The sequence below is a fragment of the Rhincodon typus genome, chromosome 8 (assembly GCF_021869965.1).
Source record: "Rhincodon typus isolate 14 chromosome 8, sRhiTyp1.1, whole genome shotgun sequence".
NCBI lineage: Eukaryota > Metazoa > Chordata > Chondrichthyes > Orectolobiformes > Rhincodontidae > Rhincodon > Rhincodon typus.
Genome location: NC_063339.1, coordinates 10,890,006 through 10,915,783, shown reverse-complemented (window position 1 = coordinate 10,915,783; position 25,778 = coordinate 10,890,006). Strand labels below are relative to the sequence as shown.

At 43.0% G+C, this 25,778-nt stretch overlaps 1 protein-coding gene across 1 annotated transcript in view; it reads left to right on the top strand.

Moving 5' to 3' along the window:
• adck1 (aarF domain containing kinase 1) overlaps nt 1-24,845 on the top strand; it is a 399,982-nt gene extending 375,137 nt beyond the window's left edge. Inside the window, exons 10-11 of the mRNA XM_048600420.1 lie at nt 19,258-19,315; nt 24,291-24,845. Coding sequence (XP_048456377.1) covers nt 19,258-19,314 — 57 coding nt within the window. The 3' untranslated portion in view covers nt 19,315; nt 24,291-24,845. The remainder of the gene's footprint in view (nt 1-19,257; nt 19,316-24,290) is intronic.
• Nucleotides 24,846-25,778: the final 933 nt, after the last annotated feature.

Genomic DNA, 25,778 nt, shown 5'->3' with positions numbered 1-25,778 from the left:
GATGCTGCCAGACCTGCTGAGCTTTTCCAGCAACTGTATTTGTGTTGAACATAACCAAAGATGTTTGCTGAAATGTTGACTCTATTTCTCTCTCCACAGACACTTCCAGACCTGCTGAGTTTCTCCAGCAATTTCTGTTTTTGTTTCAGATTTCCACATCTGCAGCTTTTTGTGTTTTTGTCTTGATATTTTCCCATTTTGTTTGGCAGTCTCTCTCTGCTTACCTTTGTGTGAGGTGTATTTTACTGTGTTAAAATGGGTTCAATGGATGAAAAGTATTTTTTGTCATAGTGTGCCCCAGGGTCTACAGACAATCTGGGTATGTGGGAGGTGCAGTTTGATACCAGTCTGTCTCTAAATGACTGATACACCTGGAGAAAACCGAATTATCGGGGCAACTGCTTTTACTGGAAGCATAAAATGATCACTCGGTTTTATTAAAGATGCCCAAATGTGTGAGATGAATGGGACGCGTCATGTCTTATGGAGTAAATTGGCTGATGGTTGACATAGGACAAGAGACGAAAGCAATTCAGTAGGCGTGTCAACATATTCAAACATATTGTGCCACACCTCTGTGGCATGTGGGCTTGAACTGTCTCACCCAGATATAGGGATACTACTGCACCACAGAGCAGTCTTTAAATGATTAATTGATAGCCCAGATTGATGGCCTATGATTCTTTAATCATTATGAGCTGTTTCTAGGTGCTCTACCCTTTATTTTGTGTCTGCTGTGAGTCAGTTGTAGCCCTATCTCCTCTGGAGTCAGAAGGTTACAGGCAAAAGTCCCACTCCAGAGGTGCAGCCAGAAAAATCCAGGCTGGCACTCCCAGTGCAGTGCCAAGGGGTTTGCCCTTGAACGGATTGACTCTGAAGGCCGTTTCGGAGGGGATGGACCTCATTGGCTATTGCTCATCCCTAATTGTCCAGTGGGCAGTTAAGAGTCAACCAAATTGCTAGGGATCTGGAGTCATATGTAAACCAGACCAGGTAGGATTGGGAAATTTCATCTCCCTGAAGGGCAACAGTGCACCATTTGGGTTTTTACAGCAATCAACAATGGTTACATCCACAGGCGATGCAATGGCAATGCAACACTATTTCTGTTCACGAGAACTCTTTGCCCCTTTGTGCTTATAACCTAATTTGGGTGTCTGTTCATTCTTCTCAACACTTTTAGAATCCAGATAGACAGTTATTCCCATCCACCCCCACCTTCTGTCCTGGGTGAGAGATTATAATAAGGTTCTATCTGCCCTCTGAGCAGATATAAAAGATCCCATTGAACAATTTCAAAGAAAAACAGTGGAATTCTTCATCATTCCCCAGCCAACATTTAACCCTCGATCAATTTCAATTAAAGACGCAGATTATGGCCATTATCATACTGCTGTTTGTGGGAGCTTGCCAAACTGGCTCCTAATTTCCGATATTATAACAGTGAATAGCCTTTGAAAATACATCATTGGTTGTAAAGCATTTTGGGACATCTCAAGGTTCTGCAAGGTATCATCAAAATGCAAATCTTTCTTATAGTTAGAGTATTCGCCAAGAGGAGCTTTCAAGCAGTAAAGTGTTTTAAACATTGTAACTGTGCCCACATCTACTACTTCCTCTGGAAGTTCATTCGACACATGAACCACCCTCTGTGTAAAACACTTACCCCTCGTATTTTTTTTAAATCACTGCCCTCTTAAAAATATGCCCTTAGTCTTGAAATCCCCCATCCTAGGGAAAAGACACCTACCATTAACCCTATTTATACCCCTCATGATTTTATAAACCTTTATAAGATCACCTCTCAACCTTCTACGCTCCAGTGAAAAAAGTCCCAGCCCCTCCAGCCTTTCTTTATAACTGAAACCTTCCATACCCGGCAATATCCTGGTAAATCTCTTCTGAACTCTCTCTAGCATAATAATATCCTTCCTATAGCTGGGTAACCAGAACTGGACACAATACTCCAGAAGAGGCCTCACTAATGTACTGTACAACCTCAACATGATATCCCAACACCTATACAGGTAGTTCTCCTATAAAGCAATAGCTGCATCCTTGTGTGACCTCGCGCCTCGCGTTATAGAAAATTGTGCTATAGGAAATCGCCATAGATAATCCCGTTATAGGGAATCGCTATAGAAAATCGCGTTATAGGGAATCGCTATAGAAAATCACATTATAGGGAATTGCTCTAGAAAATCGTGTTATAGGGAATTGCTATAGAAAATCATATTATAGGGAATCGCTATAGAAAATCATGTTATAGGGAATCGCTATAGAAAATCGTGTTATAGGGAATCGCTATAGAAAATCGTGTTATAGGGAATCGCTATACCCGTACAGCAGAAAGTTCCCATTATCCAAACAGCATCCACTATTCATTAATCGCATTACAGCCAATTCATGTTGACAAAACACGTGTTATAGCAGAACTACCTGTACTCAAAGGACTGAGCAATAAAGGCAAGCGTGTTAAACACCTTCTTAACCACCCTGTCTATATATGCATGAATCCTCTACATCTCATCCCATGCCCAATTTACTTTTCCCGCAAACTGTTAAACTCGCAACTCATTTACCATTAGTATCCAGTTCCTACTCCTTGGCCCTATTGTCTCTCTCATCTGTCGTGTCAATTTCCAACAGTATTCTTGCCCCTCTTGGAAAATTTTTAGGGTCTTTCAGTAGCTGGTATAATGGCTGATACATGGGTTTAGATGTTTAAAAGTTCCTTGATTCACAGAAGTTTATATAAATAACAGAAGGAGGGACCAAAGGTATTGTTGTTTAGTTTGTTGATGACAGAAAGATTGATCAGCAAGCAAGTTGTGGAGATGACATAAAGAGACTTTGAAAATGTAAACATGGGCTAAGTGAATGGGCAGAGATCTAGCAAATGGATTAAAATGTGGGAGTAGGAAATTTTCCAGTTTGGCTGGAAGAATAAAAAACTAACAGATTATCTGAATGGAGAGAGATTGCAGAGCTCTGGTATGCAGAGGGATCTGGGTGTACTGGTGCATGAATCACAAAAGGATACAGTGCAGGTACAGCAAGTAATTAGGAAAGCTAATAAAATGTTTTTATTTATTGCAAGGGGAATTGAATACAAAAGTAAGGAGGTTAGGTTTCAGTTATACAGGGCATGGATGAGACCCAGAAGAGGTTTCCCAGACTAATGAAATGGATGGAGTGTTTTAGGAGGAAAGGTTGGACAGGTTAGGCTTGTATCTACTGGAGTCTAGAAAAGTAAGATGTGAGTTGATTGAAACGTATAAAATCCTGCAGGATCTTGTTCAGATAGATATGGAAAGAACATTTCCTGTTATGTGAGAATCTAAAACTATGGCTTACTGTTTGAAAATAAGGGTCAGATCATAGATCCCTCTGGCTAGGTCTGTTTTGCTTGCGAAGTAGAACCTGTTTGAGAAACTGCACAGTTTCTAGTAAAGTGAGGTTTTCTGTAATGAGTAAACATTCTGACAGATCTTCATCCTGCGTTCCCATCTCTTAATTACTTGTGAGATGGTACAAATTATTCTTAAAAGAATTAATAATTTCCCCTATATGTTTTTGCTTTAAGAACTGAATATGCTAATAAGCCAAGGACCTGGATCACACCACATGACCAACAGCCATGAGGACTCTGAGCAGGAGGTTTCCAGACTAAGGATGTGTACATAAATTGCTCTGTAGCTGCTGGTTATCACCTTGTTGGTTAAGTAAAGCTGTTTGAGATTTTATGGTAGATTGAACCTACACTACTTGCCAATCTAATATGGGAGTAGTAATTCTGTAATAAGCAGCACAACTCAAGAATACAACATCTCCTGGCTCCTGGTTGCACTGATTAAATTTTATGGAGTTTTTGCCTAAAGTAGTAATTGAAGGGTTTAACAACATCCTTGTACTTAGCAATCTCTTCCTTCAAAGTCTTGTCTGATGACAATGATGGGACAGTGTTGCGATTGAATGCAACACTGATGTGATCTGTGGCTGGTTTTTGATAAAGGCCTGAGGCAATATGATGTGACATAACTGCACAGAGGCCAGGTCCCATCACCAAGTCACCCTTTATTTACTTGTGCACAGTACACTGGCTGTGGCCAGCAGCTCAGAGTCAGTCCCCCTGAACTGAGGAGATTCTAAATCTCCTGTTTATATTTGTGTGTGTGTGTTGCAGGTGTGAGACAAAGTAAAAACACCAAGTGTGCAAATAACTTTATTAACCTACCATGAGCTCACAATATGGGAGGCAATGGCCTTGTCATATTTTTGCTAGACTATGAATCTAGAGACCCAGGTTCGAATCCCACCATGGCTGATAGTGGAATTAAGAGTCTAATGATGACCATGTAACAGTTGTTGATCGATTGAAAAACCCACCTGGTTCACTAATGTCCCTTTAGGGAAGGATGCTGCCATCCTTACCTTATCTGGCGTACATGTAACTCCAGAACCACAGCATTTTGGTTGATTCTTAACTGCTCTCTGGGCAATTAGGAGTGAGCAATAAATGCTGGCTAGGCAGTAATACCCACATCCTATGATTGAATAAAATAAAATGGAGAGATGGGCTGTGGCCATGAGATAAACAGATTGTCACATTTGTGCTGATAGATGGGCAGTTTCCAGGAGTCAAACACCCCCTCCTTCTGATGAATACAGATAAGAGAAGCTGACAGCTTTAATTACTGCCTTCCCCTTGTTCCTGATCTCTCTGGTTTGCCTGCTGTGCTGAGCAGCTGGCGGAAGGCTCTTGACACACACTCACATGAGAGCAGCATTTACAATGATCACAAAGCATGTATTTAATTTTTATAATTTTTCTTTTTGTTTATCATTATCAAAACTAAAGCGTTTACATTTCATGCCAGCAAAAGCACACTGTGCCTGAGATGTCTACAAGTCTCGTTACTCAACATTTGTCTTTTTTGACTGTGTGTGCAGATGATAGCCGAAATGTGATCCTGACATTAACGCCCTGATTGTAATTCTCATTAAGGACCTGAGTGTAACGGGGAGAGGTAGTCAAAGTAGGATGGGCACTTCCATATTATTTCCCATGGTTTAGTTTTCACTCAGTGACTTATGATCTGCAATGCACTGGCTGAAAGGATTGTGGAAACAGATTCAATAGTAACTTTCTAAAAGATAACCGTTAGCAGAAGGGAAGGTTATCTGGGCCACAGGAGATGAAGGAGGTCTTGTGGTGTGGTAGTTAGAGCCTAGAGCTCTGGATATAAATCTCACTTCAGGACTTGGTGGCCCAATTTATCAAACTGCACCTTCTTCCAGAAAACGCCTGGTGAGCCATGTGAGAGGGGGAAATTTGGACCCTCTCTCATCAGTATTCAAAGGCCCAGGGCTACAACATGCAGGTCAAAAGCATACTTAAAATAAAACAAAAAATGCTAGAGAAACTCAGCAGGTTTGGCAGCATCAGTGGAAAGAAAAGCAGAGTTAATATGACTTATTCCAAGTCATCTTCCGCCAGAGCTAAAAAGCAACTTGAAACAACAACTCTTCACTGAAAACAAGTTCTGAAAAAGAGTCATATGGAACTTGAAACATTAACTCTATTTTTCTGTCTCCACTGATACTGCTGGACTTGCTGAGTTTCTCCAGTACTTTCTGTTTTTATTTCAGATTTTCAACATCTGCAATATTTCACATGTAGATGAAAAGTATACACTGCACCAGCTTCTTGCACTCCCCACGAGTGAATTGTAACATCCCAATCACAGGACAGGGAAAGAGCAGTGAGTGTGCCTGGTTAGGTTTCTGGTTTAGGAAATTGGCACAAGCACAGTGTGCTGAATGGTGTTCTTCTTTGCTGTCTCATTCTGTGATCTTAGCTTCTGCTTGTATATTGTAACTGTAGAATGGAATAAATTCTGCTGACTGCATAATGGAGTAATCTGACTCTGTTCCTCCTTGGAGTACTTCTATCCTCTGCTGGAGGATTTCAGGAAGGTGGTTCCCCATCACCTTCCCAGGGACAATGAGACTTCCACTATGTCCCCCGGCAGTGAGTTCCGGGCACCTACCACCCTCTATGTAAAAAAACTTGCCTTGTACATCACCTTTAAACCTTACCCCTCACACCTTAAACCTATGCCCCTGGTAACTCACTCTTCCACCTTGGGAAAAAGCTTCTGACTGTCCACTCTGTCCATGCCCTTCATAATCTTGTAGACCTCTAACAGGTTGCCCCCTCAACCTCCGTCGCTCCAGTGAGAACAACCCAAGTTTCTCCAAGCTCTCCTCATAGTTAATGCCCTCCATACCAGGTAACATCCTGGTAAATACTTTCTGTACCCTCCCCAAAGCCACCACATCCTTCTGGTAGTGTGGCGACCAGAATTGAACACAATATTCCAAATGTGGCCTAACTAAGGTTCTGTAAAGCTGCAACATTACCCACCAATTTTTAAACTCAATGTCCCAGCCGATGAAGACTAGCATGCCATATGCCTTGTTGACTACCTTCCCCACCAGCGTTACCACTTTCAGTGACCTGTGTACCTGTACACCCAGATTCCTCTGCCTATCAGTATTCTTAAGGGTTCTGCCATTTACTGTATATTTTCCGTCTGGATTAGACCTTTCAAAATGCATTACATCACATTTATCCGGATTAAACTCCATCTGCCACCTCTATGCCCAAGTCACCAACTGATCTACATCCAGCTGTATCCTTTGATGGTCATCATCACTATCCGCAATTCCGCCAACCTTTGTGTCATTGACAGACTTACCAATCAGACCAGTTACATTCTCCTCCAAATCATTTACATGTATTACAAATAGCAAAAGTCCCAACACTGATCCCTGAGGACTGCCACTAGTCACAGCCCTCCATTCAGAAACTCACCCTTCCACTGCTACCCTCTGTCTTCCATGACCGAGCCAGTTTTTTATCCATCTTGCAAACTCACCTCTGACCCCATATGACTTTACCTTCTGTATCAGCCTGCCATGAGGGACCTTGTCAAAGGCCTTACTGAAGTCCATGCAGACAACATCCACTGCCCCACCCTCATCGATCATCTTTGTCACTTCGTCAAAAAACTCAACCAAGTTAGTGAGACACGACCTCCCCTTCACAAAAACATGTTGCCTCTCGCTAATATACCTACTTATTTCCAAGTGGGAGTAAATCCTGTCTCGAAGAATCCACTCCAGTAATTTCCCTACCACTGACGTAAGGCTCACCAGTCTGTAATTAACTGGATTATCCTTGCCACCCTTCTTAAACAAAGGAACAACATTGGCTATTCTCCAATCCTATGGGACCTTCCCTGAAGCCAGTGAGGATACAAAGTTTTCTCTCAAGGCCCCAGCAATTTCCTCCCTTGCCTCTCTGAGTATTCTGGGGTATATCCCAAGAGGCTGGGGACTTGTCTACCTTAATGTTTTTCAAGACCCCCAATACCTCCTCCCTTTTGATCTCATCATGACCCAAACTGTCTACACACCCTTCCCCAGACTCATCATCCACCAAGTCCTTCTCTATGGTGAATACTGACGCAAAGTACTCATTTAATACCTCGCCCATTTCCTCTGGCTCCATACATAAATTCCCTTCCCTGTCCTTGAGTGGGCCAACCCTCTCCCTGGCTACCCTCTTGCTCTTTATTATGTATAAGAAGCCTTGGGATTTTCCTTAATCCTGTTGGCCAATGACTTTTCATGACCCCTTTTAGCCCTCCTGACTCCTTGCTTAAGTTTCTTTTGACTTTCCTTGTATTCCACCCTTGCTTTGTGTGATCCCAGCCTCCCAGTCTTGGCAAATGCTTCCTTTTTCTTTTTGATTAGGCTCACAATATCTCTCATTATCCAAGGTCTCCTAAACTTGCCATACTTATCCTTCATCCTTCCAGGAACGTGCCAGTCCTGAGTTCCCAGCAACTTACACTTGAAAGCCTCCCACATACCAGATGTTGATTTGCCCTCAAACATCTGCCTCCAATCTACTTTCTTCAATTCCTGCCTAATATCGTTGTAATTAGCCTTTCCCCAATTTAGCACTTTCACCTGACAATTACACTGATCTTTATCTATAAATACCTTAAAGCTTACTGAATTGTGGTCACTGTTCCCGAGCTGTTCCCCTACTGAGTCGTCGACCACCTGGCCAGGCTCATTCCCCAATATTAGGTCCAGTATTGTGGAATCTGTCCAGTAGAAGCTTTACAAACAAACAGAAGTCATTTGTCCCATGATTGCCGCCAGTCAAAAAATCCTCATCCTACCTTTCCACACCAGGTTTCTAGTCATACAGATCTGAGCAATCACTTTCTTGGTTTCATACCTTCCTTGGCCCTCCCTATCTCTGTAACCTCCTGCTTTGCAGCACTCTGAGATATTTGTGCACTTCTGATTCTATTCTCTCATGCATACTCAGTTTTCATTGCTGGACCATTGGCATCTTTGCCTTCATTCTTCTTGGCCTTAAGTTCTGGAGTCCTCTTTTTAAACCTCTCTTCCTCCTTTCTCTTTGTCCCATCTTTAAGATGTTCCTTAAAGTCTACTGCTTTCACCAAAGTCCTTATCAGGCTCAGTGTCAATTCTTTTCTTCGTAACACTCCTGTGACACTCTTAGTGGCAGTACTGAACTGCATGCTGTTGTGGACAGAAATCAGAGTCAACAGTTCAGGTCAAATGACCCTTCCTCAGAGATGAGGAGAAGAGATTTACAAGCAAGAACTGGAAGACACTGTCTTTGCCTGTCTGTCCATCTCTCTCTAAAACAACAGTGCATGGTAAAAAGGCAACTTGAAGCGACAGCCAATTACCAATAACAAAGATATCTGAAAACTTCACTATTATTCAGGAAATAAGACAGCTAACCAGTTAGGACACTAGTTTCACTCTCAAAATTCAAGGACGTTAAGAATATTAAACTGAGATTGCCTTTACCTTCCTGTAAAGGTGCTGAAACCCCACCTTTTTGTAAGCTTATGACCTCTGTTTATGTGTGTATGTTTGATGCTATTGTGGTTTTGAGCAATTGTATGATATATGCCACGGATTTGTTCTGCCAGGTTAGGAGGGTTATTGACTTGTCTCTTTTTATGCCATTTCTTGGTCTGTTGTAACAAATATTCTTATTTCTGTTTAGTAAACATTTATATCACACATCAATTAAAGATTTGATTAATTGGGTCCAAATAAAGAAGCCAATTGGAAGGTTTTCTTGAGTGAATGAAAAAAGGGATTTTATTGCCTACTACCCTGAAAAACATGAAAGTGTAACATCAAACATGATGCCTTTGTTATTGGTAATTGGTTGTTGCTTCAAGTTGTCATTTTACCATGCACTGTTGTTTTACTTGATAAGAAAGAGAGAGACAGACAGACAGGCAAAGAGAGTGTCTTCCAGTTCTTGCTTGTAAATCTCTTCTCCTCAGCTCTGAGGAAGGGTCATTTGACCTGAACTGCTAACTCTGATTTCTGTCCACAGATGCAGCCAGACCTGCTGAGCTTTTCCAGCAATTTCTGTTTTCCTCCTCATCTCTGCTGCTTTGAAGCTGCTGTTCATAAAGGTCCATTTGTATATTCCTGTGTCACTTCATTATGTTTCCAAGCTGCATATTCCACAGCCAACTTTTCATCTCAAAGTGACTTGCAGGAAGATATGAATCAACCAAGAGATACAGATGAGAGTTTCAGTGCCCTTTATAACAATGTTAATTTCAGCTTCGACTGATCCTGATTCACTGATGATTTTCACTATGGTTACAACAGATTTCATTGGTAATATTGCATGGTTTACTCAGTTATCTTGCAAAGTACGGGAAACAGTGAAAATGCTGGAAATTACAGCAGGTCAGGCAGCATCTGAGAAGAGAGAGCAAGCTAACGTTTTGAGTCTAGATGATTCTTCATCATCTCTCAAAGTAGTTATATAGTCTCATACCCTAGCCAGAAATGGCATGGAATCATCATTCAGCTCAGTGAGTCTGTGGGATGACATCCTTAAGTGGCCGTTAATGCTACAGCCGCAACTTGTTTTGGGGTGACAAAGTTGATCACCCCCGACCTGGACTTTATTGGTGGTTGTGGTAGTAGGGTGGGAGATCAGGAAGGTAGCAAATTATCTACCTCGTTCCTTCCCAAACAATTAAACACCCTCATCACACTTTCCCCATGGGGGAAATAAATTCATCACAAAGTGTTACTGGCTGAGAAATCTAATTGGGAATTCAAAGAAATGTCTTTACCCAAAGAGTGAGAATGTGAAATGCACTAGCACAGATAATAGCTAGGGCGAATGATAAATATGTACTTAATGGGCGCGAGGAAATAGTGAGTTATGCTGATTGATGAGCCAGAATTAGAGGAGATTTGAGTGAAACATAAACACTAGTATTAAGTAGTTGGGCCTTCTTTGGTGCTACAAATCCTGTGTAAAACCTCGGCTCAATAGATTGAGGTCAGAAGTCACACAACATCAGGTTGTCGTCCAACAGATTTATTTGAAATCACAAGCTTTTGGAGCGCTGCTCCTTTGTTACCTGGTGTCGTGTGACTTCTGACCTTGTCCACCCCAGTCCAACACCGGCACCTCCACATCAATAGATTGAGGCAATATGATTATACAACAGCTAACACGATGAATCCAGAATGTGTGGAAGCAGAGCAGCTGCCCGACAGAGTGTTGTGAAATGAAATCTGACTATCAGTGCAGCTCAAATTTTTCTAGTGATCATCATGGTTTTCTCCATCTCCGATTTATTCCTAATCAGCTACCTTTCTGGAATTCAGTTTCATCTCCATTGCCCTGTGAGAGGCAGAGTTTTATTTAACCTCCAACCTTGCTTTAAGTCGTGTTTGAACGCTGCGCTTGTCCAGTCCTGTGCTTATAGTGCAAGTAAAACAGCTTGCATGGTTCAGCCTTCTGATCGCCTATTATTTATTTTACACTCCAGTTCCTGCTTCCTCTCAGTCTTGCCTTCTGCAGAGAGGGTAATGATGATTGCTATCAGGTGATTTGAACTGCAATGATGGTCTGATTCCATCCCACAGCATGCACTAGGTCAGTGTTGGAGAGCTTCTGTAGCTGATGACTTCCTAATGTCAGCCTTTTTTTTAATGTAACTGCATTTCCTTCAGATGTCAAACAGCCAAAGAGAAAGGGATTAAATGAGCGTGTTTTTTTTCCGCATTGTGCCAACATGACCCTGGGGGTGACGGAGGACTGATTTTTGACTGCAGCGCTGTGCGAATGTTTTGCCCTTGGTCGCAGTTGGCAGCCTACAGCCAGTTCCTCTTCAGGACCTCCCGGTAGAAGGAGCAGAGTGGTTACTTTGAGTGCAAAGTCAGAGTATTATCCCATGCACTGACGGAAATCCTCCACAGCACAACCGCACTCATTTGTTAAAAGTTGTGCTGCCATCATTAAAATGTTCACATTTTATCGAATGCCTAAGGACATTCAGTGCCAAGTCGACCAGCGTCTGTCAGTGCCCATGTCACTCAGACTATTCCACTAGAGGTCAGAAGCTCCCAGCAGAGTTGAAAACATACACAGTTGACATTTAGGCTGCTCATATTTGTTCAGTTTCGCCTGTTTTGTTATTTTGAACTTTTATTGTGGTTTGATGACATACAGTCCCCCGGTGGCCCCTATCTGGTAATCCATTTGTTAAATTTCTGAAAATTTATTCATGGATTGTGGGGTTTACTGGCTGGGCTAGCCTTGATAGCCAATCTTTAATTGCCCTTGAGAAGGTGATGGTGAACCGCTGTTTTGACTCACTGCAGTCTATGGATTGTAAGGACACCCACAATGGGGAGGCGATAGCCTAGTGGTATTATCGCTGGACTGTTAATCCAGAGACCCAGATAGCGTTCTGGCGACCCAAGTTCGATTCCTGCCACGGCAGATGGTGGAATTTGAATTCAATAAAATATCTGGAATTAAGAATCTAGTGATGACAGTGAATCCATTATCAATTGTCAGGAAAAACCCATCTGGTTCACTAATGTCCTTTAGGGAAGGAAACTGCCGTCCTTACCTGGTCTGGCCTGCATGTGACTCCAGACTCTCAACAATGTGGTTGACTCTGAACTGCCCTCTGGGCAATTAAGGATGGGCAATAAATGCTACCAAGCACAGCCCTCATCCTGTGAATTAATAAAGGACAATGCTGGTAGGAATGAGCTCAAGGATGTTAACCCAGCAACAATGAGAGAACGTGAAACAGTTCCAGGCTAGAATGGTCTGTGAGGGGAATTTGCAGGTGGAGATGTTTATATATATCTACTGCTCTTGACTTTCGAGTGGTTGAGGTTGCTTGTAAGGATTTGGAAGATGAATTGAAGGAACATTGATGAATTAATGCAGTGCATCCTGTAGATGATACATACTGTTTCCCCTGTGCATCAATGATGAAGGGATTGTATACTTAAGATAATGGATGGGGTGTCAATCAAGCAGCTGTTTTATCCTAGGTCAAATCAAACTTCTTGAGTGTTGTTGGAGATATACTCACCCAGACGAGTGAAGAGTATTCCATCACACTCCTGACTTGTGCCTTGTAGATGGTGCACAGTTTTGAGGAGTCAGGAGGTGAGCTCCGCATTGCAGAACATGATCTGCTTTTTGTAAAAATTCTGTCTTTAGGCATGGATGTTGCTGGCCGGTGCAGCATTTATTGCACGTTCCTGGTTGCCCTTGAGAAGTTGGTGGTGAGCTGGCTTCTTGAATTGCTGGAGTCCATGTTGTGAAGCTAGAACCACAATGCCCTTATGTGGGGAATTCCAGGATTTTGATCCAGCGACAGTGAAGGAACGACGATATATTTCCAAGTCGGGATGGTGAGTAACTTGGAGGGGAACTTGCAGGTGGTGGTGTTCCCATGTACCTGCTGCCCTTGTCCTTCTGGATGGAAGTGTTTGTGTGTTTGGAAGGTGTTGTCTAAGGATCTTGGGAAAGTTTCTGCAGGGCATCTTGCAGATAGTACACACTGCTGCTAGTGAGCATTGGTGGTGGAGGGAGTGCATGCTTGTGGATGTAGTGCCAATAAAGTGGGCTGCTTTTTCCTGGATAGTGTCAAGCTTTCTGAGTGTTACTGGAGCTGCACTCATCCAGGCAAGTGGGGAATATTCCATTCACACTCCTGACTTGTACTTTGTAGATGGTGGACAGGCTTCGGGGAGTCAGGAGGTGAATTATTCGCCGCTGTATTCCTAGCTTCTGACCAGCTGTTGTAGCCTCTGTGTTTATGTGGTCAGTCCAGTTGAATTTCTGGTCAATGGTAATCCCCAGGATGTTGTTAGTGGATGATTTAGTGAGGATGACATCATTGAATGTCAAAGGGCAGTGGTTAGATTGTGTCTTATTGGAGATGGTCAACACCTGGCATTTGTGTGGTGTGAATGTTCCTTGCCACTTGTCCAAATATTGTCCGGATCTAGTTACATTTGCACATAAATAGCTTCAGTATCTGAGGAGTCACAAAAAGTGCTGAACATTGTGCAATCATCGGTGGACATCCCCACTCTTTGCCTTATGATGGACGGAATGCCATTATTGAAGCAGCTGAAGATGGTTGAAGATGTCGTGGGGAGTTGATTAAATTCTCTGTTCTTGGGGAAGGCGATGGTCGAGTGGGAAAATCACTAGGCTATTAATCCAGAGACCAGTTAATGTTCTGGGGACCTGGGTTTGAATCCCACTATGTGGAAGTTGATTTCAGTAAAAGTCTGGAATTATGAGTCCACTGATGACCACAAAGTCGTTGGTGGTTGTCAGGGAAAATGCATCTGGTTCACTGATGTGCTTTAGGAAAGGAAAACTCCCATCCATACCTGGTCTGGTTTACATGTGACTCCAGTCCTGAAGCAATTGGATTGACACTTAACTCTCCTCTGGGAAATTAGGGATGGAAAATAAATGCCAGCCTAGCTAGGGATGTCCACATCCTGCGAATGAATTATCAAAGATGGTTCTGTAGCTTGAATGCTATTTGGCACTTATCAGTCTGAACCTGGAGGTTGTCCGTATCTTTGCTGCACATGGCCAGGGTGAACATAATGTCTTTGGAATCGCGGGCGGTACTGAACATTGTTCCCTTCAACTTGAATTGAGAAGGTCTGAGTTCTTCTGTAGAGTTGATGCGCTCTGTCAATATTTAGGTCATTTCCATGTGTTCGTTTTTGTGCCATGACAAGATTGAGGAGGAAGGCAGAAAGAGATTTATTTTTGCCAATATTTTGTGTTGATCTTCTGAAAGGTCTGCCTTTTCATGTGCTCAGTTCCACATGCCACTGATGAAGATGCTAAGTGGGAGCTAACCACGAACCCACAGAAAATAACATATATTGTACTTTTTCACTCAGACAACTGGTGTTTTCAAACAATGAATTTTCAGAAGTTGTTTTAAGGAGACCCAAGCATCATTTTGGTCAAATACTTTTGGAGCAGAGTGGCAGATGGAGTTTGATTTGGATAAATGTAAGGTATTGCATTTTTGTAATACAAACAAAGACAGGACTTATAATTGCAGAGTCCTGTGTAATGTTGTACAACAGAGAGACCTAAGGGTTGAGGTACATAATTCTTTGAAATGTATTCACACGTAGACAGGGTAGTTAAGAAGGTGTTTAGCACGTTGCTTTCATTGCTCAGACCTTTGGGTATAGGAGTTGGGGCATCATGTTGTGGTTGTACAGGACGTTGGTGAGGCCTCTTCTGGAGTACTGTGTGGGTTGCCCAGTTATAGGAAGGATATTATTAAACTAGAGAGGGTTCAGAAAAGATTTACCAGAATGTTGTCATCCATTTACCAGGAATGGATTATTCTTAAGATATAAAAATAGACTAGAAAGACTAGGAATTTTTTCACTAGAGCGTAGGAGGTAGAAGGGTGATCTTATAGAAGTTTATGTAACCATGAAGGGCATAGATAAGGTGAATGACAAGAGTCTTTTCCCCAGGATGGAGAAGTTCAAAACTAGGGAGCATATTTTTAAAATGAGAGGAGAAAGATTTAAAAAAGACATGAGGGGTGACTTTTTTACACAGAGAGTGGTTCGTGTGTGGAATGAACTTCCAGAGAAAGTGGTGGTTACAGGTACAGTTACAATGTTTAAAAGACATTTGGATAAGCTGATGAATAGGAAAGGTGTGGAGGGTATGGACCAAACACAGACAGGTGGGACTAGTTTAATTTGGGAACATGGTCAGCATGGACTCGTTGGACCGAATGTTCTGTTTCCATTCTGTATGACTATGACATTATGAAAGATTTTGTGCAAGCAGAACTATTTTTATTACTTATAATGTTTTATGACTAATATATACCCTGTTTTAGGGTTCAAACACTTGTGGTTGGGTATTCTAATATGATTGTATAATCTGGAAAATTCCTAAATTCAGAACAAATGCAGTCCCAGTTATTCCAGATTGGAGAAGTTACAGTGTATTGGGGATCTGGTTTAAGACGATTTTGAGTATTCGGACAACATTTTACAGCCCCCTACTATTGGGTTAGCCAGCAAGGTGTAGGACAGTGGTGAGGTGGGGTGGTGAGAGGGATATGAAATTTCTCAGCTGAATTTTCAGATGCTGATTATTGACCAGACCTACTTCCTGCCCAGCTTTAATTAATTCTGAGGCAAGGGGGGAGGTGTTCAGGGCTACATCCAATGGCTCACTTTGCTTGGGCCTAGGGGGTAGGGGACTGAGAGGGGTGTCCCTCTTGAGGGCTCCCTTTGTACATAAGGGGCCTCCCCTCACCGAAGTTTGCGTCCCAAGGGTGCTGCCTCTTCACCAGTCTTTCTTCATCAAGACCCCTATCCCTCCTGTCCCCATCTCCATCCCCACTGCTCGTCAAACCCATGACACCACATTCCGACACCCACATGCATTTTCCTGGTTCCCAGACGCCATGATTTAGAATCTGAGGAGTGCTTGACCACTGCTGACAGTGGCACTGTTCGGGCAGCTCTCTAAGGTAGGACCTCCACCCCTCACTCAGGTAGTCTCTGACAACTAACCCTCCTTTGAGCATAAAATTGCTGTGGGATTGTTGTAATCGGTGGGAAGACACATCCGTCTGAACTTTCTGTCCATGGAGTGTGGTGTGTGTAGCATGCTTGAGTGGACTTTCAAAACTCTTCGCCATTGAGCAAGTTTTCCTCGTTTATACCTGATTGTAGATTAAATGATGAAAATTCTTTGCCATGGTTGGTCAACAGCTGATGGGGAAGCAATGGCCTAGTGGTATTATCGCTGGACTGTTAATCCGGAGACCCAGATAATGTTCTGGGGACCTGGGTTGGAATCCTGCCGCGGCAGATGGTGGAATTTGAATTCAACAAATATCTGGAATTAAGAACCTACGGTGACCTTGAATCCATTGTCGATTGTCGGAAAAATCCGAGACAACAAGGTGCAGGGCTGGATGAACACAGCAGGCCAAGCAGCATCATAGGAGCAGAGAGGCTAACGTTTCGGGCCCAGACCCTTCATCAGAAAAGGGGGAGGGGAAGGGGGTTCCGAAATAAATAGGGAGAGAGTGGGAGGCGGATAGAAGAGGGATAGAGGAGAGGATAGGTGGAGAGGAAACAAACAGGTCGAAGAGGCAGGAATGGAGCCAGTAAAGGTGAATGTAGGTAGGGAGTTAGGAAGGGGATAGGTCAGTCCAGGGAGGACGGACAGGTCAAGGGGGCAGGATGAGGTTGGTCGGTAGGAGATGGAGGTGCGGCTTGAGGTGGGAGGAGGGGATAGGTGGGAGGAAGAACAGGTTAGGGAGGCAGGGACGAGCTGGACTGGTTTTGGGATGCGGTAGGGGGAGGGGAGATTTTGAAACTTGTGAAATCCACATGGACACCATTGGGCTGCAGGGTTCCCAAGCGGAATATGAGTTGCTGTTCCTGCAACCTTCGGGTGGCATCGTTGTGGCACTGCAGGAGGCCCAGGATGGACATGTCATCTGAGGAATGGGAGGGGGAGTTGAAATGGTTCGCGACTGGGAGGTGCAGTTGTTTATGGCGAACCGAGCGTAGGTGTTCTGCAAAGCGGTCCCCGAGCCTCCGCTTGGTTTCCCCGATGTAGAGGAAGCCACACCGGGTACAGCGGATGCAGTATACCACATTGGCAGATGTGCAGGTGAACATCTGCTTGATGTGGAAAGTCTTCTTGGGGCCTGGGATGGGGGTGAGGGAGGAGGTATGGGGGCAGGTGTAGCACTTCCTGCGGTTGCAGGGAAAAGTGCCGGGTGTGGTGGAGCTGGAGGGGAGTGTGGAGCGGACAAGGGAGTCACGGAGAGAGTTGTCCCTCCGGAAAGCAGATAAGGGTGGGGAGGGAAAGATGTCTTTGGTGGTGGGGTCGGATTGCAGATGGCGGAAGTGTCGGAGGATGATGCGTTGGATCCGGAGGTTGGTGGGGTGGTACGTGAGGACGAGGGGGATTCTTTTTTGGTTCTTATTGCGTGGACGGGGTGTGAGGGATGAGGTGCGGGAGATGTGGGAGACACGGTTGAGGGCGTTCTCAACCACCGAGGAGGGGAAGTTACGGTCCTTGAAAAACGAGGACAACTGAGATGTACAGGAGTGGAATGCCTCATCCTGGGAGCAGATGCGGCGGAGGCGAAGGAATTGGGAATAGGGGATAGCATTTTTGCAGGAAGGTGGGTGGGAGGAGGAGTATTCTAGGTAGCTGTGGGAGTCGGTGGGCTTGAAATGAATATCGGTTTCTAGGTGGTTGCCCGATATGGAGACAGAGAGGTCCAGGAAGGGGAGAGAAGTGTTAGAGATGGTCCAGGTAAACATAGGGTTGGGGTGGAAGGTGTTAGTGAAGTGTATGAACTGTTCGAGCGCCTCGTGGGAGCACGAGGCGGCCCCGATACAGTCATCAATGTAACGGAGGAAGAGGTGGGGTTTCGGGCCGGTGTAGGTACGGAAGAGGGATTGTTCCACGTAACCTACAAAGAGGCAGGCGTAGCTTGGGCCCATGCGGGTACCCATGGCTACCCCCTTTGTCTGTAGGAAGTGGGAGGAATTGAAAGAGAAGTTGTTGAGTGTGAGGACGAGTTCAGCTAAGCGGATGAGGGTATCAATGGAGGGGGACTGGTCGGGCCTGCGGGACAGGAAGAAGCGGAGGGCCTTAAGGCCATCTGCATGGGGAATGCAGGTGTAGAGGGACTGGACGTCCATGGTAAAGATCTGGTTCTTTAATGTCGTTTAGGGAAGGAAACTGCCATCCTTGCCTGGTCTGGCCTACATGTGACTCCAGACCCATAACAATGTGATTGACTCTTAACTGCCCTCTGGGCAATTAGGGGTGGGCAATAAATGCTGCCTGGCCAACGAAGCCCTCATCCCGTGAATGAATAAAGAAAAAAAAAATTATCGTTTCTTCCAGTGACCAGGATGTTAGGATATGGATGAGATAAATTTAGGATTTTTTTTCTCAGGCAATTCCTACACAAAGAATAAAACTGGAGGCAGAATTTCTTCACACACCAATGGTTTAGTCTTGGTAGAGTTCCTGTGCAGGCTGTTGCCAATGTTGTTTCCAGAAAATGGCCTGGTTAGACTGAAGGGAGGATGATACAGACACATGTTCAAAAACGTAAGAGGGTTAGCAATGCATTAAAAAAAAATCTTGAAGTTCAGTTGCTGCATTTTACTAAGGTTTAATTTTCTCTGCACATTGTTTGTTTTAAGCAGATTGAAAGATATATTGTCCTTCACTCTTTATCTGTGCTCTTTTAACCCATTTCTTTCAAACAGCTCAGCCACCGCGCTAAAGTAGAACCATTAGGAATTTTACTTACACCCTAAACATAGGAAGCTGACTATGTGATTCCCTGACCTTGAACATTTTGCCTTTGGTTTTGTGTGGCTCAGTCCAGAGTTTTGATGCCTTTAATCATGGAGTGATACAGCACGGAGGAAGGTGTTTTAAACCATTGTGCCTGTGCCTCCTTTTGAAAAAGCTTTCCACTAGTTCCATTCCTCTGTTTTTATCCTAGAGCCTCTTTTATCAACTTTGATGATTGTCATTTACTTATACCTGGGACTGGAGTTGATAGAGATTATGCAAGTCCAAGCCGTCCATAAACATTACCTTTTGTTTCATGTTGTGTTCTAACTTTATTGTGATGAAGGCTTTTAGATAGAGCCATCTCCCAGTAACTCTGGTCATCATATGATCTTACATCACTCATGATACAAATCATCTTGTTCATATGTTAACATTAACCCTTTGCCCTGCAATTTGCTTTCTCTTTTAAGAGGCATACCGACTCTCGTTTGGAAGTTACTTCCGCATCTGCCGCCGCCAACCTTTAAGGTAGTAAATTTCAGTTGTGGCAATTTTCAAAATAAAATAAATTCTGCGTATCTGCCTTGATAGGTGAAAATGCTGTCCTCAAGCAATGCTATTACAGGGAAGACTTTGGAAAGATAGTTAGATAGAGAGAACATTGCAACAAACAAGCTGGTAACATGGTACCACTGTGTCTCCACTGAGGTCTGCCAATATTTTTGTTTTCCTTTCCATTTTTCCTCTTTATGCCTTAGTTTTCAGAAGGGGCTGTTTTACACTGGACCACAGAGGAAGTTTCTGAATGGACCTCCCTTGATGTGAGCAGCGGCTGCTCTTCCAGAGAGAGCCTGCCTCGTGTTTGACCGCACGTTCTGGTCAGGCGAACTAGGCCTCGTTAAACAACAACTTGTTGGTGTAGAAAATCGCCTCGAGGCATTTTACAGTTGTACTAAAAAATGGATGGCAAGCCAAAGAACCTATTACGATGGGGGGATCAAAAGCACAACCAAAGAGCTGGGTTTTAAAGACTGCCTTAAAGGAGGAGAGGAAGATCACTGCAGGATGCCAAGGGTTACTGGATAGCAATCTGGATCCTGCCTGATTTTATTTTCCCACCTCTAGTTGTGTCCCACTTCTGTCTTCATTTCAGTCTTAAGAACAACAGAAATACTGAGTGTTAAAAGAAATGCCTTGAAACCACATGTACTGCAGTGGGAATTTGCGTGTAGGAGTGTTCTTAAGGGATAGAGGGGGGTAGATGATAGGTTAGAACAGGCTGTACTAGCTAGGGAAAATGTCCTCCTGAACACACAGCTATTTCTGGTAATAATGGGTTTGAGAATGAGTCTATCAAATGCTGGTTCTCTAAGTTTGTTCATCTAATGTTACAGTGTTGCTGAACAGGAACCGAACATCTGAAACTCATAAATGGCATTCAGTGGTGTGTTAAAAAGGTCATTGCACCTTTGTGCACCTTCAACTCTGTTTTTGATTTGATTAACCATCCAAGATGAACTGAGCATTTCATCCCATCAAGAGAAAAGCTACCCCTAAATTCTGATCATTCATTCTGACACATTGAAGGAATGCAATTGGAAAAACGTCGTACTTTGATCATTCACAACCTGAATAAAAGCCAACTGTATGGTTTCCAAGAGAGAAACAGGAATAATGGAAATATCAAGTGAGAAGAATAGCAAAATGCCCAGCAGATTTTACTTATTACAGGTTTAAAAATAATGGTTTATCATAAGGAAGCAAATGACAAGTGTTTGAGTTTGTAGTTCTAACAGCTTGAGACGTTGGGTTTTTTTTATAGGCTGTGAGCATCATGGACAAGTTTAGCATGTATGGAAAATTCCTAACTGCTCATGAACATTGAATGTGGTCGTGAGCTGCCTTCGTCAACATCTGCAGTCCATATTTTGTAGGTTTACCCACAGGGCTGTTAGGGAATGAGTTCAAGGATTTAACCCACCAAGAGTCAAGTTAGCCACCGACACTTGACATTCAATAATGTTACCATCACTGTATCCCTACATCCTCAGCATTACCATTTATCAAAAACTCAACTAGACTCAGCATTTAAATACAGTGGTTACAACAGCAAGTCAGAGGCTAGAAACACTGCAGCGAATAACCCACCTTCTGACTTCCCAAAGCCTGGCCACCATTTACAAAGCACAAGTCAGGAGTGTGATAGAATACTCCCCATTTGCCTGGATGGGTGCAGCTCCAACAACACTCAAGAAGTTTGACACCATCCAGGACAAAGCAGCCGGCTTGATTAGAACCACATACACAAATATCCACTCACTCTACCGCCGACACTCAGTAGCAGCAGTGTGTACTATCTACAAGATGCACTGCAGAAATTTGCCCAAGATCCTTAGACAACACCTTCCAAACCCATGACCATTTCCATATGGAAGGACAAGGGCAGCAAATACATGGGAAGACCACCACGTGTATGTTCCCCTCCAAGGCATTCACTGTCCTGACTTGGAAATACATCGCTGTTCCTTCGATGTCTCTGGGTCAAAATCCTGGAACTCCCTCCCTAAGGGCATTGTGGATCTACCTACAGCAAATAGATTGCAACTGTTCAAGAAGGCAGCTCACCCTTTCCTTCTCAAGGGCAACTAGGGATGGGTAATAAATGCAGGTCAGCCAGTGATGCCCATTCCAACAAGAGAATTTTTAAAAATGGTGAAAGCGTGGCAATATAATTCATGTCATGGTGGTGTGTGGCTTGGAGTGGAATTTGCAGGTGGTAGTCTTCTCATGCTGCCCTTGTCTTCCTTAGTGGTGAGGGTCAAGGATTTAAAGGGTGCTATTCAAGGGTTTTAATGAGTGGCAGCAGTGCATCATGTAGATGGTACACATTGCTGCCACTATAACAATGCAGGGAGTGAATGTTGAAGCTGGTGGATGTGACAAAGCAGATTGCTTTGCCCTAGATGGTATATTTAATGCTTTGGAAATTGAATCTTGAATCAATCAATATTGTTTTCTTCCAGATATTATTGATTGATTGGCCTTTTTCAGCAGCGGATAGGTTCAGGTTTCAGATGGTGTGTGCTTTGTCCAAAGACAGGTCCTTACCTCATTGTCTGCTGACGTTTCATCCTGAGCTGTTTTCTCATCAGATTCGGTTAGTGATGGTTTGCTGTTGCCTTCCACTCACAGGGGCAGGGCAAGGAGGCAGGGACATGAATCAAATTTGCACTGTTGGTGTTTTTGTGAACCACGAGCTATTCTTCGAGCTAACTGGCACCCTAGTTATTTGGATATATGGATGTTCAAACTCGTTAATATACTTAAATATGAGACTTAGTACATAATTTTAAGGACCAAGCGGATAAGATGGTAGAGTGGAGAATCAGTCAGATGGAATTCTGTGTCAGCAAATCTGAGGTGGCATGTTTTGGATAAAACACCTCGTAATTATATTTTTAATATTTCAGAGGAAGACTGGTATGATGTGAAAGAACACAGGGACTTGGGGCAATTGGGTTCATAAGAAATGAAACGTACCATATGAAGTAGATCAGATCAAAGCAAATAGAATACTAGATTGACTAAGAGACAAAGAACATAAAACTGGAGAAGGGAATTGTGAACTTATGTAAAATTTTATTAAAATCACACACCATGTACAGTCTTATGCTCCACATGATTAGATGTCAGAGCCTCTGAGAGAACCCAGGATGTTGCCTGGTATAAGGAAACTCAAATATGAAGATAAAGTTTCAGCTGTTTCATTAAAGCAAAGAAGATTATGCTGGGATTTGATGGAAGACTTTAAATTTATGAAGGATGGGACAGAGTAGATGGAAACAGGGGTTGAGCAAACAGAGGAATATCGAAATGAGACTAATTGTAAGGTTTGAATGGAGAGTAGGTCTTTTTATACGTGTTGTCAATCCAGAGAATGTCATGCCAGTGTTAGTGATTGAAGCAGACCGTATTAACTTAAATAGATGGGAGAAGGAAAGGGAGTTGGATTGGTCAGGACAAACTGCTTCCTTAGTCTTGTAATTCCTATTCCTTCTACATAGCTCCTCGAATTCAACTGTGTCCTTTATCTTTTTGGTTTGGTCTCTTACTCCAGCTATGGTTCCACTGTGAGATTTATGTCTTCAACTAGTCCAGGTCTTTGGACAAATCTTGTATCTCTCCCTCACTCAGCCCCTGTAATCTCTTTGATCAATGAGGACCTCAAATAGGTCCCTGCAGAAAGTGCCCGTGAGCCCTTCCGTATTCCTGGAAGCTTCTGACCACCTTTTTGAGTAATTCTATTGGTTCGTGGAGCTGAATCCTCAACACACCATCATCTTTCACTCTGTAAATGTTATGACTGGTACCATTTATGACTCCATGAGGCCTTTCATACATTTTCTAGACTTGAGAATATTCTGGAGTTGCCTCTTTGCCACTACAATATTTGAGATAATTTTCATATTCATAAAGAAGTGAATAATGAGTTCATCATAATGATTAAATTGGAAAAGGGATGTTCATTTTTTCTGTCATGAAACCTTATTTCATTTTAAAAATAATTTCATAAAATCCACAAATCATCTATTCATGTCCAACCGTATTCCAATATCTTGTGAGAATATCAGAGAAGAATAAAGCCATTTCTGAGAACAGTAAAAGACTTGCAAAGACTGAAGCTGAGATGTTATCCCTCTCCTCACACAGTATTACACAACGGAATGAAAGCTAATGGACCGAAACACCAGAGCTCTTCCCTCAGATTGAATAGAGTTCTCTCAGTTGGGATAGTCAATTAATCCACTTCATGCAGAGAAGTTAATGTCATCACTCAAGCCTGAAAGCTGCTATTTTCACTTCTGTCATTTTTTGACTTTCAATTGTACGGTAATGATGGAAGAATAATAATGAAGTCACTTCTCAGGCTGCAATCAATTGCTTGTACACTGTTAGTCCATGCTCTAGCCAATGAAAGTGAGCAATGGATATAATCCTTCTAGTTTCCAGCATGATCGCAGTTCAGGGTTATTCCGCCAACGTAAAGCTCTTTTTCATGAGTACATCTTTGACTGGGTAGAATATGAGATCAGTCCTAAAAGGTCCATCTCTCTTTGTGCACATCTACCCATGATGGGCACCCTGGTACCATGGTAGATCTCCCTACAATTGGCATTAAGTTAATTAGTGAATGGCTGGTGTCTTTTCCCTAGGGTGGGAGATTTCAACACTAGGGGGCATATTTTTAAGGTGAGAGGAGAAAGATTTTAAAAAGACAATATTTTGTGTGGAATGAACTTCTAGAGGAAGTGCTGGATGTGTGTAGAGTTACAACGTTTAAAAGACATTTAGATACATACATGAACAGGAAGTGTTTGGAGGCCAAGCACAGGTAGGTGGGACTAGTTTAGTTTGGGATTATGAGCGACATAGACTCGTTGGAGCGAAAGGTCTGTTTCCGTGCTGACTGACTCTATGACTCTAGTCTCTCGTCTCTCCACAGAGGATGAGCCTGTTGGAACTTCCTCTTTCCAATTGAGTCAAGCCATCAGAGAACTGAACCTGATTTGATACTCATTCAGTATTTGCATACAGAGAAGATGGCATCGTGGTAAACGTCACTGGACTACTAACCCAAAGGCCCAGGCTAATGCTCAGGGGTCAGCAGTTCAGATTCCACCATGGCAGCTTGTGGAGTTCAAACTTATTCAACAAAATGTAGAGTTGGGAGTTAGTGCCAGTAACACTGACCATGAAACTACAGACCCACCACTCTTAACTGCCCTTTGAAATAGCCTGAAAGAGTCATAAAAACCCCAACTGGTCTTATCAATGTCTTTCAGCAAAGACATCCTGCAACCCATCCTATACTGGTTACACTTGACTTCAATCCTTCATTTTGTAAACACTGCCTTGCTGATAATTCTCGCATCTCACGAAGTGCTTTAAAAAAAGACTCCAAGGTCAGCTCTCAAGCCTTCATAAGAGAAAATTGAAAAATATCGTACATCAGGGTAACATTCTTCTCTTCAAGTTAGCCAGTGGTGAGATTATATTATTCCAGCAGCGTTCCACACTGAAAACCAATCTCCTACACTCCCAATCCCATTGCAGCTGCTCAGAGAGAGCTACCTGTAAAGCCACTTCTTTTAAAGCATACTTTTTTCAGGGAACGTGGGTATCATCAGCAAGATAAGCATTTTTGCCTATTTCTAATTGTCCCTAAATTGAGTGATTTAATACCATAGGGCATAGGAGCAGACGTAAGTCACTCAGCCCATTGAGTCAGTTCTGCCATTCAGTGGCTAATCTGATAATCCTCAAGTCCACTTTCCTGCCTTTTCCTTACAACCATTGAGTCCCTTCCTGATTAAAAATCTGTCTATTTTAGCACTGAATATACTTTATGACCCAACCTCAACACCCCTCTGCGGTAAAGAACTCCATACATCCACAACCCTCTGAGAGAAGAAATTTCTCCTATGTCTAAAATGTGCAAGCGCTTATTTTGAGATTATACCTTATGGTCCTAGACTCTTCTACAAAGGGCAACAACTTTCCGTGTCTTACCCTGCCAAGTCCTCTAAGAATCTTATTTTCTGGGCCATTTCAGAAGGCAGTTAAGATTCATCCACATTACTGTGGGGCTGAGTTCACATGTAGGCCGCTCTGGGTAAGGGCAATAAAGTTCGTTGGTGAACCAGATGGATTTTTAAAACAACGATGATGACTTCTTGGTCACTATTACCGAGACCAGTTTTTAATTCCAGATTTTTAAAATTAAATTTAAATTCTACCAGCTGCCGTAGTGGAATTTGAATGTGTGTGTCAACAGCATGAGCTCTGAATGACTAATCTAATGACATTGTGAAGTGAAATGAGGTAGAATTGTTTTAACACTACTGTTTGAAAGGATTGCTGCATGTTTTGAAAAACAACTGATCTGACATTGGTGGAAAGCGTTGTGTTTGTGCAGCTATTTGAATAAGCA